Below are 18895 nucleotides of genomic sequence, written 5' to 3' on the forward strand. Positions count from 1 at the left end.
TTAATTAATATTAATGAAAATAAGTGCTCCAACCCCTAGTAATTGTGTTTGTTGTTTTGTGAACAGAATAGGACGATACGGAGTGAACGAGTAACCAATGGATCCACACTATACACAAATATACTGTTATAATAATGTGTACATTGTTATGATATAATGTTAATACACAATGTAATTAATACACACATGTTGGAATTTACTCTCCTACCCTACAAAACATATATTCTGACCTTTTAATTGCATTAATATTTTGTTTTGGGCCTAAGATATGGGCAGATCTCCATTTGGCGGCCATTTTGGACGCCATCTTGAATTTCTCAGAGAGCACAAGGGGGATTTCCGGGGACTTTTAGTATGTTATTCCTAAAGGTATTCTGAAATTTTAAGCTTGTTACTAATTTGTTCTGGGTAGAACCCTATTACTCCTGGGCTACTTGTTCTATTGAAAAATAATTTGTTTCTTTCTAGAAACAGATGCATAAAATGAGCAAAATAACTGCCAGTAGAATCAGAAAACTTAAAAGCTCAAAATATGTCTAGAAATAGGTTTAATGAGCTTATATTTGATTTGTCGCGATCTTATAATAGGAATTATTCTATCCACATTCACTGGATAGGAGCAATCATGCGCTCTGATTGGCTACTCTACTACTAGGATACCAGCTCACCAGGCTTTTAGTACTCGAGTCCGACTCATGCCCCAATTTTAAGGACTTGATTTGGACTCGGACTCGTGCATTAATTGCAATTCGGACTCGTAAATTGGACATGAGGACTCTGATTTTTTTTCTTTACTTTTTGTAACATGCCATAATAATTTAGCGCAAGATATTTAGATCTACATTAATTTTTATTAGGGCTGGGACATTAGCGCGTTAATTTCGATTAATTAATCACACAAATATCAATGTGTTAAAAAAAATAACGCATTTTAATTGCACACTATAACAGACACGTCCTGCATTAGAGCAGTGGAGAGTGGCATTACGTCTGATGGTGTACACAGCCTTCTGGAAACTCAGAAGAAGTCGTTTGGGATTTTACCTGTGGGGGCAGCACTAATGCGTGACGGAATACAGCCGGACGGAAACAGAAAAAGAACAGGAGAAGAAGAACGCCGGTTTTCAAAGGACGCTGGTTTTTGGAAGGAGAGATGGAAGAAGTACAAGAAGCGGATGAGAACGTTTTAGTTGGCCCCATGCAGGGGAAATTCTGTTATAAAATACAGGATGGGAGAGTTGATAAGAGCGTGGTCGTATGTAAATTGTGCAACAAGGAGTTCGCGTATCACCGCAGCACATCAAGCCTGAAATACCACCTCAATGCCAAACATGTAGCAGCAAGCTTGGCAGATGGCGCGCAAGCTAACCCAACACGGACGACACACAGCCAACCCACACTACATCAACTAAGTTTCAAGGGCAAGGTCAGCAAGACCACGGCAGAGAAAATGACCAACGCGCTGGCTTACTGGGCGGCTCTCGACTGCATACCCATTGCAGTGGTAGAATTTCTGAAATTAACTTTCCTAAATATGCTGAACTTTATGGCAGAATTTGCACTGGCTTGTTGATCTTGGTTTTGAAAAAAAAAAACAACAACAATATTTTGTTGGATTTAAGCTTATGTATTGTCATTCAAAATCCATGTGGAAAAAAATGTCTTTCTACCTGTTCTCAAGTCAGATATTTCTATGCGATTAAAATGCGATTAATTAATTTCAAAGGCTCTAATTAATTAGATTAAAATTTTTAATCGCGTCCCACCCCTAATTTTTATACTAATTTCGTGCAAGAGAATGCACATTCACCTGTTCATACGTCATGTTCAGGAACAAACTAACATTAATGGCACTAAAATGCCTGGAAAGAAGCCTCTAGGATTGTCCGCTTTGCTTATACAGACTTTTCGTGCATATGTGCTCCATATGTAGAAGAACTATCGAGGAGACGACGGGGACGACCTCGAAATTCAATCGTCATTTGGTGAGACTCCACCCAGGGAAGGAAGTGACACGCTATGTTCATTGCCCTGTTGATAGTGGGCGGGGCTTGCTTGCTTGCTGAGCGATGAACTAGCTAGTGTTAACCCTTTCTCATGTTATTTGCCCTGTTGATAGTGGGTGGGGCTTGCTGAGCAAAGAACAAGCTTTTTAATCTGCAGCCTGTTAACTAAAATGGGGCAGTCGAGCAGGAATGTTAGTCCAACACAGTAGCAGAGACGCTTTAACATAAAGGCAGCAACAGCTACCGTCAAATGGTGCGGCTGGAGTCTTGTTCTCGGACTCGACTCGGATCAGTAGTAGACTCGACTCGAAATTTTCTTTAATGACCTGGACTCGAACAATGGGGACTCGAGACTGGACTCGGACTCGAAGTTTAGTGACTCGACTACAACACTGCAGCTCATATACCGAGAGTAGAAAAAAACAAAATGGCGGCGCGTGTTGCTGAACCAACCGAGGATGAAATAAAAAAACTACTCGAAAACAAAACCCCAAAAAAATACAAAGGCGGCAACAAAATATGGAAAGAAACATCTTTTTTTATTTTTCAAGAATCATTATTATCGCATTTTTCACAAATTGCTCCTGTCATTTCGCCGGTTTGTTTACATTCTAAGCGGAAATTATTTTGTCGGACATTTTGTATAACGTTTTTATTCATCAAATTTGCAAAAAATAAAAATGCTCCATTTATGAAAATCCAATGAATGTGGATAGAATAAAACAGTTATTCCACTCAATCTCATCATACATGGCTTATAGCTGACTCGGTGCTACGCGCCTCATCGGCTATCAGCTCACGTCCAACTCTATTTCGAGGAATAACTGAAATGCAAGATCATTTTGGCTTGCTGTCATTTTTTGCAATGTGGAACGCACCCTTTCGATGATCTTGGCCATGTACTCTGTGCACTGGTCCTCGAGGCGCGACAGGCTGAACAGCTTGGCCGTCTTCCACATGTGCAGAATGTTTTCTTCGCTGAGCAGCGCAGCCAACGTGCGACCACACAGACGCTTCAGACCCGGCAGCAGGTACATGTCTGCTACACACAGCACCTCATACACGCTATCATGGGACAGCTGCAACACACGCAGACACAAGATGGTTAAAGAAGCCATCTTCCATCTCTTCGTTTCTTTTTTAATTGTCATTTATCTGCCATTATAAACACCGATACCGATTTATCGGCAGTTAGCTCATATCGGCTGATAATATCGACACACTGATTTATTGGTCAGGCTAGAGCAGCGTTCTCTTTTTCTTGGAAGCCGATTGATGTATGCATCTGAAATGATTAACAGTTGCACAGATGTTTTTAACTGACCCCCTGGAAGCTCCACCCCCTTTCCCTCCAATCTCATGTACAACCCCGATTCCAAAAAAGTTGGGACAAAGTACAAATTGTAAATAAAAACGGAATGCAATAATTTACAAATCTCAAAAACTGATATTGTATTCACAATAGAACATAGACAACATATCAAATGTCGAAAGTGAGACATTGAAATTTCATGCCAAATATTGGCTCGTTTGAAATTTCATGACAGCAACACATCTCAAAAAAGTTGGGACAGGGGCAATAAGAGGCTGGAAAAGTTAAAGGTACAAAAAAGGAACAGCTGGAGGACCAAATTGCAACTCATTAGGTCAATTGGCAATAGGTCATTAATAAGTAAAGATGGGAAGAGGATCACCAATCCCCCTAATTCTGCGCCGACAAATAGTGGAGCAATATCAGAAAGGAGTTCGACGGTGTAAAATTGCAAAGAGTTTGAACATATCATCATCTACAGTGCATAATATCATCAAAAGATTCAGAGAATCTGGAAGAATCTCTGTGCGTAAGGGTCAAGGCCGGAAAACCATACTGGGTGCCCATGATCTTCGGGCCCTTAGACGGCACTGCATCACATACAGGCATGCTTCTGTATTGGAAATCACAAAATGGTCTCAGGAATATTTCCAGAGAACATTATCTGTGAACACAATTCACCGTGCCATCCGCCGTTGCCAGCTAAAACTCTATAGTTCAAAGAAGAAGCCGTATCTAAACATGATCCAGAAGTGCAGACGTCTTCTCTGGGCCAAGGCTCATTTAAAATGGACTGTGGCAAAAAGTGGAAAACTGTTCTGTGGTCGGATGAATCAAAATTTAAAGTTCTTTATGGAAATCAGGGACGCCGTGTCATTCGGACTAAAGAGGAGAAGGACGACCCAAGTTGTTATCAGCGCTCAGTTCAGAAGCCTGCATCTCTGATGGTATGGGGTTGCATTAGTGCGTGTGGCATGGGCAACTTACACATCTGGAAAGACACCATCAATGCTGAAAGGTATATCCAGGTTCTAGAGCAACATATGCTCCCATCCAGACGACGTCTCTTTCAGGGAAGACCTTGCATTTTCCAACATGACAATGCCAAACCACATACTGCATCAATTACAGCATCATGGCTGCGTAGAAGAAGGGTCCGGGTACTGAACTGGCCAGCCTGCAGTCCAGATCTTTCACCCATAGAAAACATTTGGCGCATCATAAAACGGAAGATACGACAAAAAAGACCTAAGACAGTTGAGCAACTAGAATCCTACATTAGACAAGAATGGGTTAACATTCCTATCCCTAAACTTGAGCAACTTGTCTCCTCAGTCCCCAGACGTTTACAGACTGTTGTAAAGAGAAAAGGGGATGTCTCACAGTGGTAAACATGGCCTTGTCCCAACTTTTTTGAGATGTGGTGTTGTCATGAAATTAAAAAAAAAAAAAAAAAAAACACCTAATTTTTCTCTTTAAATGATACATTTTCTCAGTTTAAACATTTGATATGTCATCTATGTTCTATTCTGAATAAAATATGGAATTTTGAAACTTCCACATCATTGCATTCCGTTTTTATTTACAATTTGCACTTTGTCCCAACTTTTTTGGAATCGGGGTTGTAGTAATCTGTCACCTTGTGTATATTATGTGTGTGTGTGTGTACACCTGTGTGTTATCACTGTAGATGTAGTAGAGGATTTTGGTGAATAGCTCGTGAGATACATCATGTAGGGTGATGACAGGAACTTCAGGGCGAGACTGCAAGGTTTCTCCTTCACTGAAATGATCTTCCACCAACGCCTTAAAGTAATCGCTACGGCCACAGAAAAAAGCCTGCGGGGACACACACACACATACGATTAGTTACAATGTACTTTTCCCACACCAAAACAGCTTTTAAACAAACAGAACAAATAAATACAAGGATTGTTTTTATCTGTATATTCCCCTCACCTTATGACACAGGAAGTCATACCCGTCCACCCGGAAGCAGATGTCGGGGTAGCTCGGAAAACTGTCAGTCAAATCAAAAGGAAGCTGCCCGTATCCGACCTGAGAAAGCAGATCACATGCAGTTTAATCAAATAGACACAGCACGCACTTGTGACCAGGTCCGAAGTGTTCGCGTCTCACCCTGAGATCAGCGGGGAGAGCGCTGTCGGCTAACAGAGCCATGCCGTCCTGCAGCTGCCAGTCGTGAGGATCCAGAGTGAGCACCTTCACACATGTTCCCGGTTTATTGGACACTGACGGAGACAGAAAAACGTCTCACCTTTGTGCTGTTAAGATTAAAGGTGATGATACATGGGACAACTTTTTGGGCAATGTTGCCGGGCTTTGACACTTTCCCATTGAGACTGGGCAACATAATTGAGCAACTTTTTAAGATAATCTGATCAGAGTGCTAGCAGCGAATCACATGACCACCTGAAAGCTTCTGAAATTTTCAACAAAGATGGTGGCGTCTCAACAGCAGTGGAGCGAAGAAAAAGAGAGACAAGTTGGATCTTTTTATGCCGGTAAGTTATGTGTAAACCCAAAGTGGTCAATTTACCTCATCAAATGCTCAGAACAGCGTTTCTCAACCACTGGGCCATGATGGTTTTTTTCCTCCTCAAGTTGAAGCTAATTTTTACTCATAGTAGGGTACAACTGCGGTGTCACATCCAATGTCACATCTGCCTCATTAAGCTACGGATGCACTACAGCTCGCGATGCTTTGCAATGAAAATGAGGCATTTTGGTGGCAATGCATGACGATATACAGGTGAGCTAAAAGTTGCGGTAACACAGCAGGTGAACGGTTAACGGTCACACCTTCGTGCGCTCGAGTCTGGTGCAGCTTGTGCGTCCACTCTCTGTTGTGCGCGTGCTTGGGAGCCGGTCATTATGGGAAACACCTGATACCGATTTGAGTGCAATCAGTACGCACAGACATGGACGCTGTTTTCACGGAGGCTTTGCAAAGTTTCATCATTATCACACTTGTTTCTAACCATGTTTATAACGCTGTTTAAATACTCCGTTTTATGATTCCGCTTTGCTTTCGTTTTTGTAAATAATCACGCCTGCTAATAAACACTCTCCCTGCACTTAGGCCATGTACACACGTAGCCGGGTATTTTTAAAACCGAACATTTTCCCCCCCTCCATTTATAAAAATGTTTTATCCACACCACCTCGTCTTCGAAAAAAATCCCTTCCACACATAACCAAACATCTGCGTTTTCAATCACATTCATAAGCATTCCAAACCTGTAGATGGCGTTATTTCCCCAAATCCTACCCCCTAATCACATCAGAATAGCCCTCTGTTGGCGTCACTTTCGCCTAAACATAAAACATGACGCCAAGCTCGTTCGTCTGGACAGACTCGGAGACAGAATTGCTTCTAAACACAATTTTGGAGTATAAACTTCAAAAGACGCAAGAAAACGTTGATTGGGAATCTTATCAGTAGTTGGGCTTCTAAAATTAAACATGTAAATAGCACCTGCACAATAATTAACGCTTTCAAGGCACTACTCCGATCCATTACTCTTTGTCCATGCTTAATCTGGCTTCGGCAGTAAACAAAGGTCGCACGTTTGACGTCAGGGCAGATTTGTTGTCATTTTTTTGGCGCAGATTGTCTCATCTCATTATCTCTAGCCGCTTTATCCTTCTACAGGGTCGCAGGCAAGCTGGAGCCTATCCCAGCTGACTACGGGCGAAAGGCGGGGTACACCCTGGACAAGTCGCCAGGTCATCACAGGGCTGACACATAGACACAGACAACCATTCACACTCACATTCACACCTACGCTCAATTTAGAGTCACCAGTTAACCTAACCTGCATGTCTTTGGACTGTGGGGGAAACCGGAGCACCCGGAGGAAACCCACGCAGACACGGGGAGAACATGCAAACTCCGCACAGAAAGGCCCTCGCTGGCCCCGGGGCTCGAACCCAGGACCTTCTTGCTGTGAGGCGACAGCACTAACCACTACACCACCGTGCCGCCTGGCGCAGATTGTGACGTTCTAAAACGCAAACGTCCGGTTATCTCTGTCTACACGAAAAGGCATAAACGGAGTTTTCAAAAATCTTCACTTTGCCCGGAGTTTTTTTAAATATTCGTTTTTGATGTGTTTTCATGTGGATGACAGGCCAAAACGTAGAAAAATATCTTCGATTTAGCAGATACCCGGCTACGTGTGGACGGGGTCTTAGATCCATCTACCTTGTAGTGTCCTGATGCCCAGATCTTTAACCCAGCCACATATAAAAAGTTGTACTCCTCCATGCTCTTCCAGGTTTTCATCTGTGTGTCCGTGTAGAACGATGTCTGCAGCGCCAGGTAGTTTGAGATGTCGGGGAACTCAACAGATGGATCATTTTCCAATTCATCGGAAAAATCCTTCTTTGTTAGCATGTAAGGATCTAATCCCATTGAGTGGTTTCGATATCCCCTTCTTGGTTTTAATAACTTGCTTGTTTGCTGAACACAAACATAGCAATAAGTTCTTGTGTTAATCGCCCAGACTCCACTTTTGGATCATTAACCCCTTTTGACTGGGAATGCCCTGCGTGTATGGTTTTATGTTGGTTTCTGACACATCCATACAGTTTTAAATACCACACCTACAATTCAAAACAGTTTGTTTATATTCTGTTCATTTCATTCCTGGGCTCCCATCTGTAACAGGGAGTGATGTCGCATCCCATTAATACACTTTACAGTAGATTATTAGATTCTAATAGAATAGATGAGGCAAAATAATCGGAGATCTTTTTTAATGGGCCCCGACTCGTTAGAAGTATGAATAGGTGGGTCTTAAAGTAGAAAACATTGAGAACCCCTGGCTCAGAAAACCAACAAACATCTATTTTTATGTGCTCAGGTTGGAATTAAGAGTGATTTTTTTTTTAAGCCAAGCGTAAACTGCCAGCCATCACTGCTCCATAGAGATTGAATGAGATTTAGCTAACTAGCGGTGGTTTTTGCTAACATAATTAGCTGAAAGTTATCGCTAGCTATGTCGGAATAACGTTAGCTCTCTTGCATCAAGTTAAAAAGTGATGGGCAGCTCTTATTTATTTATTTATTTATTTTTTTGGTGAGTTGTAATAGAGATTGTCTAACTTATCGTCTGATCTAATTCACATTCAGAGCACGACTACTTGTGGAACCCGAGGGCGAAATAATACAAACTTTGGGATCTAAAAAAAAAGAAAGAAAGCCTTTCAGGAGCTCTGTCTGCCCCTTTTCCTCCTCAGCAGCATCTCCTACTCCATGTCCTTTTTTTTTCTTTTTTGCTGAGATGAGAATTAAACGATTTTGTTTTTGTGATGTACGTGTTAGTTATAGCATATGTGATTGAGGCTAGTAGCCTTTAAAAAAATAAAATATATTAAAAAAAATCTTTATTATTAACAGAAGGTCATTATTTTGACTTATAAATGTTAAAATTATGGCAAATTATCTTTTGACCAGAGTATCGATCCAGCTTTGTTCCAGAAGAAGTAGTGATAACTTGAGCGAAATACATAAAGGCTAAAGCCAAGACAAAAGTGACAGCTGCAACTATTTGTGTCCATCTTTGCCTTGTCCGTCTCCCTGGCAATAGATTTGCTCTTCTCTGATTGGCTGTTGCCCTGTCTCTCACCTGGTTGTCCATTCCTGGCAACACTGCCCAAAAAGTTGTCCCGTGCATCATCACCTCACACTACCGTTCAAAAGTTTGGGGTCACTTTGAAATGTCCTTATTTTTGAAAGAAAAGCACTGTTCTTTTCAATGAAGATCACTTTAAACTAATCAGAAATCCACTCTATACATTGCTAATGTGGTAAATGACTATTCTAGCTGCAAATGTCTGGTTTTTGGTGCAATATCTCCATAGGTGTATAGAGGCCCATTTCCAGCAACTCTCACTCCAGTGTTCTAATGGTACAATGTGTTTGCTCATTGCCTCAGAAGGCTAATGGATGATTAGAAAACCCTTTTACAATCATGTTAGCACAGCTGAAAACAGTTGAGCTCTTTAGAGAAGCTATAAAACTGACCTTCCTTTGAGCAGATTGAGTTTCTGGAGCATCACATTTGTGGGGTCGATTAAATGCTCAAAATGGCCAGAAAAACGTCTTGACTATATTTTCTATTCGTTTTACAACTTATGGTGGTAAATAAAAGTGTGACTTTTCATGGAAAACACACAAAATTGTCTGGGTGACCCCAAACTTTTGAACGGTAGTGTAATTTTTCATGTCGGGCTGCATCACACCACCCGGTTATTGAAAATTATACTTTCCTATAACGTACAAGTGGTTAAAATTGACCAGGATTCGCTCCAGATACAAGACACATAACCAACCGGGTGTAAACAAGGGGTCTGTGTATCGTGCATGATACTAATACACAAACAGACGCGTCTCACCAAACTCCTGCACCTGCTTGCACTTGACCTCCAGCTCCTCGATGAGCTCGCTGATTTTGCACTGCTTGGCCAGACGCTTGCAGTCCTCTACGTAATTCACGTCGATGTCTAGCCGACCTGCAGAGCGCACAAACGACACGTTGAGGAACTCTGGGACAGCATCTACAGTGTTTTTGTTTGAAGTGAAAGGTTTTTTCCCCCTCTCCATCTCCTGTGATGCTCACCCGTATAGAAGTACTGCAGGATGGCAGCGAACGCAGCCGGGTTCACCTGGTCTCACACACACACACACAGAATCAGCTTTACAATTTAAACTCCCAGAAAACATGTCTGTAGCCATTCCTAGTAAGTTATATCAGTTTGCTAGTAACTCCAGTGAACACTGAAGATTTTTCTTGAGCAAATTAAAAAACAAGTGTGCTCTGAGAGCACTATATCCCCCGCTGGCAACTATGCCATAAATCTGGTAAAATGCGACTGAATTGAACAAAAGTGCAATATGCGTATTACCAACATATAACAAAGAATTCTGTCAAGTTTCATGAAATTCCTCCAAAAATCGTGAAAGGAGTTGATTTCAGAAGGTGAGCACACGTCCCAGGACAGACAGACGGATATCGCCACGACATAATCCTCCTTTAGGCCCTTCAGCTCGCAGGGGATAAAAATTGTGAGGGGAGTTGATTTCAGAAGGTGAGCACCCTTCCCAGGACGGACAGACGGACATCGCCACAATACAATCCCCTCTTCGGGCCTTTCAGCCAGCGGGGGATAAAAATTGTGAGAGAAGTCGATTTCAGAAAGCAAAACACACCTTGACGAAATTGCCAAAGTTTGTTAATAATCAAGGGCATAACTTTGGTAAAATTTGCCCAAATTAAACGAAATTTCAATATGCATATAACGGTCATATAACAAAGCCTTCTGCCAAGTTTGGTGAAATTCCTACACAAATTGTGAGAAGAGGAGATGATTTCAGAAGAACGTAGACGCTCATGAAATTGTCAAAAGTTATTTAATCAAGGGTCAAAACTCTGGTAAAATTTTCACAAGCAAAATTAAATAATGCGTATTACTGTCATATAACAAAGAACCCTGTCAAGTTTTGTGAAATTCCTCCAAAAATAGTGAGAGGAGTTGAGTTCAGAAGGTGAGCACCCTTCCCAGGATGGACAGACAGATGGACGTCGCCACGACATAATCCCCCTTCGGGCCTTTCAGCCAGTGGGGGATAATTACATTTTGTGTGGCACAGTTCCAGTGATCCTGGTTTCCTCCTGAGCTCAGGTTACTGCCTGGGTGGTGTTTATGTTCTCGCCATCTCGGTAGTTAGACTGTCTATGCTAACTCACCCTTGTGTGTGAATGTGTGTGCGTGTCATTAGATGGATTTGTATCCCATCCAGAGTGTATTCCTGCCTCACACCCAGCGTTCCTGGGACAGGATCCAGATCCACCACGACCCTGACCGATACAATCAACACCTGATCCTGAAGATGAACGAAAGCAGTTTCTTTTGAGCTTTTGTTTCAGTGTTTTTACACAAAGATCGAAAACCATTTACATTGTGTTAACAATCGGATCTGTTTCACATAATTAAAATGAAAGTTCAAGTTTCGTAATGAAGTACTGTGTAAAAGTCTTAGTGTGCACAGCGTCAAGGTAAACGCTGGCTACTTTGAAGACTCTAAAATGTGAAACATACTGTATTTAAGCCCATATATGTTTCATATGGGTGGCACGGTGGTGTAGTGGTTAGCGCTGTCGCCTCACAGCAAGAAGGTCCGGGTTCGAGCCCCGTGGCCGGCGAGGGCCTTTCTGTGTAGAGTTTGCATGTTCTCCCCGTGTCCGCGTGGGTTTCCTCCGGGTGCTCCGGTTTCCCCCACAGTCCAAAGACATGCAGGTTAGGTTAACTGGTGACTCTAAATTGAGCGTAGGTGTGAATGTGAGTGTGAATGGTTGTCTGTGTCTATGTGTCAACCCTGTGATGACCTGGCGACTTGTCCAGGGTGTACCCCGCCTTTCGCCCGTAGTCAGCTGGGATAGGCTCCAGCTTGCCTGCGACCCTGTAGAACAGGATAAAGCGGCTAGAGATAATGAGATGAGATGTTTCATATGCTATTTCATAGCTTTGATGTCTTTATTATTGTTCTATAATCTAGAAAATACAAAATACAGAAAGACCTCGGAATGAGTAGGGGTGGACAAAGTTTTGACTGGTACTGTATATATAATAAAATCACCATTTTTCTATGCTTCACTCAGGCTTGTAGTACTTCAGTCCGAATCATGCCCTAATTTTAAGGACTAGTGACTCGACTAGGACTTGAGCACTGATGACTTGGACTCGTGCATTAACTGCATTCGGACTCGTAAATTTGAGATGAGGACTCGGATTTTTTCTTTATTTTTTTGTAACACGCCATAATAACTTGGCATATTTATATCTACATTAACTTTTGCACTAATTTTATATCTCATCTCATTATCTCTAGCCGCTTTATCCTGTTCTACAGGGTCGCAGGCAAGCTGGAGCCTATCCCAGCTGACTACGGGCGAAAGGCGGGGTACACCCTGGACAAGTCGCCAGGTCATCACAGGGCTGACACATAGACACAGACAACCATTCACACTCTCATTCACACCTACGGTCAATTTAGAGTCACCAGTTAACCTAACCTGCATGTCTTTGGACTGTGGGGGAAACCGGAGCACCCGGAGGAAACCCACGCGGACAACATGCAAACTCTGCACAGAAAGGCCCTTGCCGGCCACGGGGCTCGAACCCGGACCTTCTTGCTGTGAGGCAACAGCGCTAACCACTACACCACCGTGCCGCCCAATTTTATATACTAATAGTAATTTTATACACTAATAACGAGAGTGTCACACCTGCGCACTAGGGTGGTCCCTAAAAACAAACTTCAACTTTTTAAAGGTGCTATTTCATTTTCTTGTTCCACTTGGGGAAAAAATAAATTGGGTAAAATTTCAAGTGATTTGAATAATATTAACCACTGCCACATGAGCCCTGTTTTTTACATGTCATCTATGAAATCAAGATGTTTTTGTTTAGAAACCAGTTTCAGTTATCTACTGAGGAACTCTCTGGCCTGAAATGCTTCACAGCTTTTCACTGGAGCACTGTATGTCAAGGCCTGGTTCAGTGCTCTATCTGCAATCGCTGCTCCAGCTGGTGATTTGTCATTCCTGAAGGGACTGGTCTCCTATCCTGATTCTGAGATTGCGAAAGCCACCAGCAAGAAGTTTGCCAGACACCTCTGGTATCTGAGTGAGGACCTAGCCGGACTTGCCCTATTTGACAGTAGCATCACAGATGATGAAAAAAGCGTGGGATCGTGGCTGCTCTGAAAGACGAAGCGGATGATGCTCATCAGCCACGTGCAACAGTGGACACCGAGGCGAAGGAAGCCGTCGCAAACAAAACCGTGGCAGATTTTGTTACATCTGCCTCGGGTCACATTTTTGAGGCATTCAACATTGACACCGACTTCCTCGTCGAGGACCCTTCAGAGTGGAAGGAGGACCCATCATTCCAGTCATCAAAGAAGGCCCTGCATGGTATTGCTGTGGTCAATGACTTTGCTGAGAGAGGAGTGGCACTAATCCAGGACTATAATCAAATCCTGACAAAAGATGAGCAGCAGTGGCAATACCTGTTGCAAGTAGTGGAATGGTATCGGCGTCAGTTCCCGGAAGCCAAGAAATCGTGACAAAACACCACCCATTATGACTGTTTGATCTAAACAAATATGTGAACAGTGGCACATAATATTGTTTTTATCTGTCTTGGACTCCTCATCTCATCTCATTATCTGTAGCCGCTTTATCCTTCTACAGGGTCGCAGGCGAGCTGGAGCCTATCCCAGCTGACTACGGGCGAAAGGCGGGGTACACCCTGGACAAGTCGCCAGGTCATCACAGGGCTGACACATAGACACAGACAACCATTCACACTCACATTCACACCTACGCTCAATTTAGAGTCACCAGTTAACCTAACCTGCATGTCTTTGGACTGTGGGGGAAACCGGAGCACCCGGAGGAAACCCACGCGGACACGGGGAGAACATGCAAACTCCGCACAGAAAGGCCCTCGCCGGCCACGGGGCTCGAACCTGGACCTTCTTGCTGTGAGACGACAGCACTAACCACTACGCCACCGTGCCGCCCTAGAATAGTCGTATCAAAATAAAAATTTGCACAAAATGTTTTCTCAGCAAGCCGAACAACTTAGTGGAGGAAGCACCTTAAGAAAGTCAAATTTTTATTTTTGGCATATATTTGAGGACCACCCTACTGCGCACCTTGGTGTGTGCATCAGATAGATTCTCGGGCGCGCATGCCGCAAACAACTCGCACCTGCACAGGATTAAGGCGCAATCAGTGCACCTATATAAAAACTGTGAAAACACACTTGCTTTGCGAAGTATTGAGTTGCGTTGCTGACACGTTACCGAGCCTGCTTTCCTGATCACTGATTTCCTGTTTCTCGTCTTTGATCCTGCAGAGTCTACGACAGCCTGTTTGTGCCTCGCTCGACCTATCGCCTGTTTCACCGTTTTACGATTTTGCCTGCCGTTCTGGATTGTTTACCGTCTTCACTTGTATTAATAAACACACCTTCTGCACTTACATCCGTCTCCCAACCATCTCTGACAGAATACTTCACACTCCCTGATAAAGAGAAGCACATTCACCTGTTCATACGGCATGTTCAGGAACAAACTAATGGTAATGGCACTGAAACAGCCACCGTCACATGGTGCGGTTGGAGTCTTGTTCTCGGACTCGACTCGGATCAATAGTGGACTCGACTCTGAATTTTTTTTTTTTAATGATTCGGACTTTAACACTGGGGACTCGAGACTGGACTCGGACTCGAGGTTTAATGGCTCGACAACACTGGTTTCAGTCTCAAATGGTGCCTCATTGGACAATTTCGTGCACCATGTAGGCAACTACTGTCGTTTTAAGCCCTATGTAGCCAGCATATATATATATATATATATATATATATATATATATATATATATATATATATATAGTGAATACACAGAGTACTATGCAAAAAGGTCTTAGTCCCCCCATTTTTTTTCATACAAACTTTGCTATAGATCTCCATTTTATGACTTCTACATTGAGTCAGTACAAAAACATTTTAGAGTTCCAAACATTTGTTTTTCAGCATGAAATTAAAATACTTGTATCTGAGCAGCATATTACACAAGAGCCCACTTTTCAGATTAAAAAAAAAAAATAAAATCATACTGAAGGCTGCTGGGTTTTGGTGCAAAATTATGAAGCGACTGTGTCAGTCAAAGTGTCCAGAAGAACTGTGGCTGGTTCTGGAAGATGCTCAGTAAAACCTACAGCTCATTTCCGCATAAAACTGCACTCACTGGACTGGAGATGTCATTCATTCATTCATTCATTCATTCATTTATTTATTTATTAAATAAAAAAATACCCCCCAAAGGGATCAATAAAGTTCTATCTAATCTAAATCTAATCTGATCTAAAGCAAAGGGTCGTCTCACACCAAATATTGACTTTGTTTCATTTATTATGGCTTACTGCTTATAATGTTGAAACATTTCATTGCATTATTTTTTAAACCATTTTTGGTCTACAGCATTTCTTTACATGTGCCTAAGGCTTTTGAAGAAAGGATCAGAGAAAGTGTGCAGAATCAATAAATAAATTTGTGAGTAAATGATATGGATCTATGATGCCTGCATGTTTCAGCTTTTGGATGCAATGCAATCTGCTGGTATAAAATAAGTTTTTGATCGTTTCAGAGAGACTGCACTCATCTCGATTTTCATTATTAACTGTCATAGTGGTTTCTTTGTTTGCCCAGCAGTATGGCCGATGCTGCATGAAAAACAAAAACATGCGACATCACTGAAAGTATTCTATACACCTTCTAATGCCGCTTTTCCACTACAAACGCGGCTGAGTTGGGCTGAGCCGTGCCGTGCTGAGTTGGGCTGAGTCGAGCTGAGCGGGGCTGTTGGAGTTGCATTTCGACTACAACCGCGCTGAACCGTGCTGGCTGGAAGTGGGTGGACACATTGGGTGGAGTTAGCGAAAGTGGGTGGATGTCACGTGATGTCGTTAGGCGGCGCAAACAGTGACACCAGTGACCTTTTAAGCGGTAGTCTCACGACCCGGATAGTAAACAATAAACATGGAGGACATGGAGTCGTTAGTGTTGCTGGTCTTTTTTTTTTTTTTTTAAGATTTTTTTGGGGGCTTTTTGCACCTTTATTGGATAGGACAGTGTAGAGACAGGAAGTGAGTGGGAGAGAGAGACAGGGAGGGATTGGGAAATGACTTCGGGCCGGAATCAAACCCGGGTCCCCGGATTTATGGTATGGCGCCTTATCCACCTGAGCCACGACGCCCCCAGTGTTGCTGGTCTTGGTGCTGTAGCTTGTTGTCGCCGACAACGCCAACAGATACTGGCAAGAGCGTATAGATGAGGCGAGGAGCATAAGGCTTCAGAAATTCTCGTAATTCGTAATTATTCTTCTTCCGGGTTTACGGTGTTTACAGATCCCAGCGTGCTCGCGGGGCGTGTGTGGGCATGTGAGGACACTCCTCCTCACCAATCAGTGCACAGGGGAGTGTCTCCTCACGCCCCTAGCCCCACTCGGCTCGGTTTGGCTCGCTTCAGCCTAGGGTTGGGCGGTATCCAAATTTTGATACCTTTAAACCGTCTCTGTGTTTTCCCGGGGTATACGGTATTACCGAGAAAAAAATAATATTTTGTTTCGGCCTACTGTGTAACGTGTGCCTATGCCTCAAATGTACTATTTAAAAGCAGCATAGCGAATTGTGTGCATTGTGGTATGGATTAAGCAGCAAAGCGAATTTTGTGCATTGATGAATGGATTAAGAGATATTTCAAAGCATCACGCAACTCTTCCTTCATCTTGAAAATAGCATTCAACTGTCGTTTACACATGTCTGCGTTGAAACGCCATTTGCAGCACTATTTCACCTACTCCATCAAAAAAAAGTACACGATGAGCAGGATCATACCCTTTCAAGCATGGGAAATAAAGAAAAGAAAAAGAATCAACCAACACCCAAGTCCGTTTAGACTGCGCGATAAACCATATTCTTCAGCGCAAATGAGGCGAACCTAATTCAAATGCGTGATAGCTGCACAAGGCAAAATCATATGGGCCCACGTCATGCCATGGCGGGGAAATTAATAATCAAATGGCCTTACCTTGCTTAAAACGTTGTCTTGATCACATAACTCCTTACAATTATTCCACTTAAATCCATACGGTTTAACACACCCAACAAAGATAGCAAGCGCATTGCTAATTCCCACCAGAAACCGAACAGTTTACGCTACGATGTTTTCTTCCGTTTCTTCAGTAGATGACATTTCAAACGTTTATTACCCACATCCCAAATGTCATACGTTATATTATTTTACCTTGTTGTTACTCATGTAACCTACTCAAAACACAACTCATTGGAGAGATCTCGTGGAAGTGGAGTACCCCAGGCTATGGTGTGCCTTAGGGGACATATTAGATTTTTCGTTTGGTTTGAAACCAAAATACTGCCACACTGCCGATGTTGTATTTTTTTTTTTTGCCACTAACTCGTTATCTTGACTTGCCATCTTTCAACCGCGGTCTCAGTCTCTTTTTTTTTTTTTTAAGATAGGACAGTATAGAGAGACAGGAAATGAGCGGGGGAGAGAGAGACGGGATCGGGAAATAACCTCGGGTCGGAATCGAACCCGGGTCCCCGGATTTATGGTACGGTGCCTTAGCCATCTGAGCCATGACACCCCCGGTCTCAGTCTCTTGTGAAGCTTTCTGTCAGACTCCAAATGTCACGCAGGGTTGCCATGGTAACAACATAAACAACCCTGCACGCGATGAAAACTTCTTTAGGAAATTGATAGAATTAGTGAAAATACGATCACACAGTTATTCGGGATGATCTTCAATTTATTATTTTATATTATGACCTCATGTACTCCATATTTATTTAGATATTATATTTTTTTTTTTAAATGACGGTAATGAGACCGATACCGTTGGTACTTTTGGATACCTCGGGATACCTTCTTACCGTAATACCGCCCAACCCTACTTCAGCCCCACTCCAAAACCGTGCGAGTTTTGGGTGCTAAGCAGGGCTGAAGCGAGCTGAGTCGTGCTGCTCTGAGGTAGTCGAAACGCGAGCCGTGTCGGGCTGAAGTGAGCTGAAGCGAGCTGAAAAAGGGTAGTGGAAAAGGGCCATAAATCAGGGCTGAACTCTGAGCGTAGTCTTTACTTCCTAGTGCGTGGATGATCAGAACACATCCATTCCTGTCGCGTTGAAAGCAGGATGTAAATCATATGTAAATCTCTCAGATTCATGCAACGAATCAATGAAGCAACTACAGACGTTGGATCTGGTGTGTGTCAGCGTGGTGTTATTAAGTGTGATACAGAGTGAAATCCTCTACAGGATTCAGACATCTCTAGTGATGAGCAAGTGTGTTTTGAATGCACGTTGTGTGAAACAGCGCCCACCAGTGGATGTTTGAGAGCGATCATGGTCTTGCCCTTCCACTTGGTCTCCAGCATGTGGGCAAAGTATTCGGAGCGGGCACTGAGGATGCAGCGGTGCGTGCGGAACATCTCACCGTGCACCATGAACGTCACATCGCTGTATGAGCCCTGCTCCAGCAGCCTGCACACACACACACACACACACACACACACACACACACACGGGAGGGGGGGGGAAAACAAAACAGTGGTTCAGTAAACAAGCAGCTAAATCACCAATTAAACCCTGGATTTAGATTTTAGCAGCGAAACAAGAAAATGATTGCAAGTGCAAACGTGAACTGCGACTCCCTGATTAACCTGTACGTCTCATGAGTCGCTTTTTTATGAGGAAAAAGTTGCCATGGTGCTGAGAGATTCCAGCTCGGGGTTAGGTTCAAGCTTGGAAAATGCAAACGCTAAGGTCTAAGGTCTGGTTCAAATGCCTCACTTTCACTCTGCACCAGAACTCCAGCTTTGCATGAAGGTTAATTATTCACAAACCTTTAAGGAAGGGAAAATATTCAAATCTAAAACGCAAATACACTCCACAGTCTCAAA

General features: G+C 43.0%; 1 protein-coding gene across 1 annotated transcript in view; it reads right to left on the minus strand.

Annotated features, from left to right (window-relative positions):
* The window catches only part of abtb1 (ankyrin repeat and BTB (POZ) domain containing 1), a 36258-nt gene that overhangs the window by 4896 nt on the left and 12467 nt on the right, over window positions 1-18895 (minus strand). The window contains exons 5-11 of the mRNA XM_060932479.1: window positions 18317-18476; window positions 9966-10011; window positions 9742-9858; window positions 5458-5570; window positions 5278-5376; window positions 4990-5157; window positions 2885-3085 (exon numbers count right to left, since the gene is read on the minus strand). Coding sequence (XP_060788462.1) covers window positions 2885-3085; window positions 4990-5157; window positions 5278-5376; window positions 5458-5570; window positions 9742-9858; window positions 9966-10011; window positions 18317-18476 — 904 coding nt within the window. The remainder of the gene's footprint in view (window positions 1-2884; window positions 3086-4989; window positions 5158-5277; window positions 5377-5457; window positions 5571-9741; window positions 9859-9965; window positions 10012-18316; window positions 18477-18895) is intronic.

The sequence above is a fragment of the Neoarius graeffei genome, chromosome 10 (genome assembly GCF_027579695.1).
Source record: "Neoarius graeffei isolate fNeoGra1 chromosome 10, fNeoGra1.pri, whole genome shotgun sequence".
In the NCBI taxonomy this organism is placed as follows: domain Eukaryota; kingdom Metazoa; phylum Chordata; class Actinopteri; order Siluriformes; family Ariidae; genus Neoarius; species Neoarius graeffei.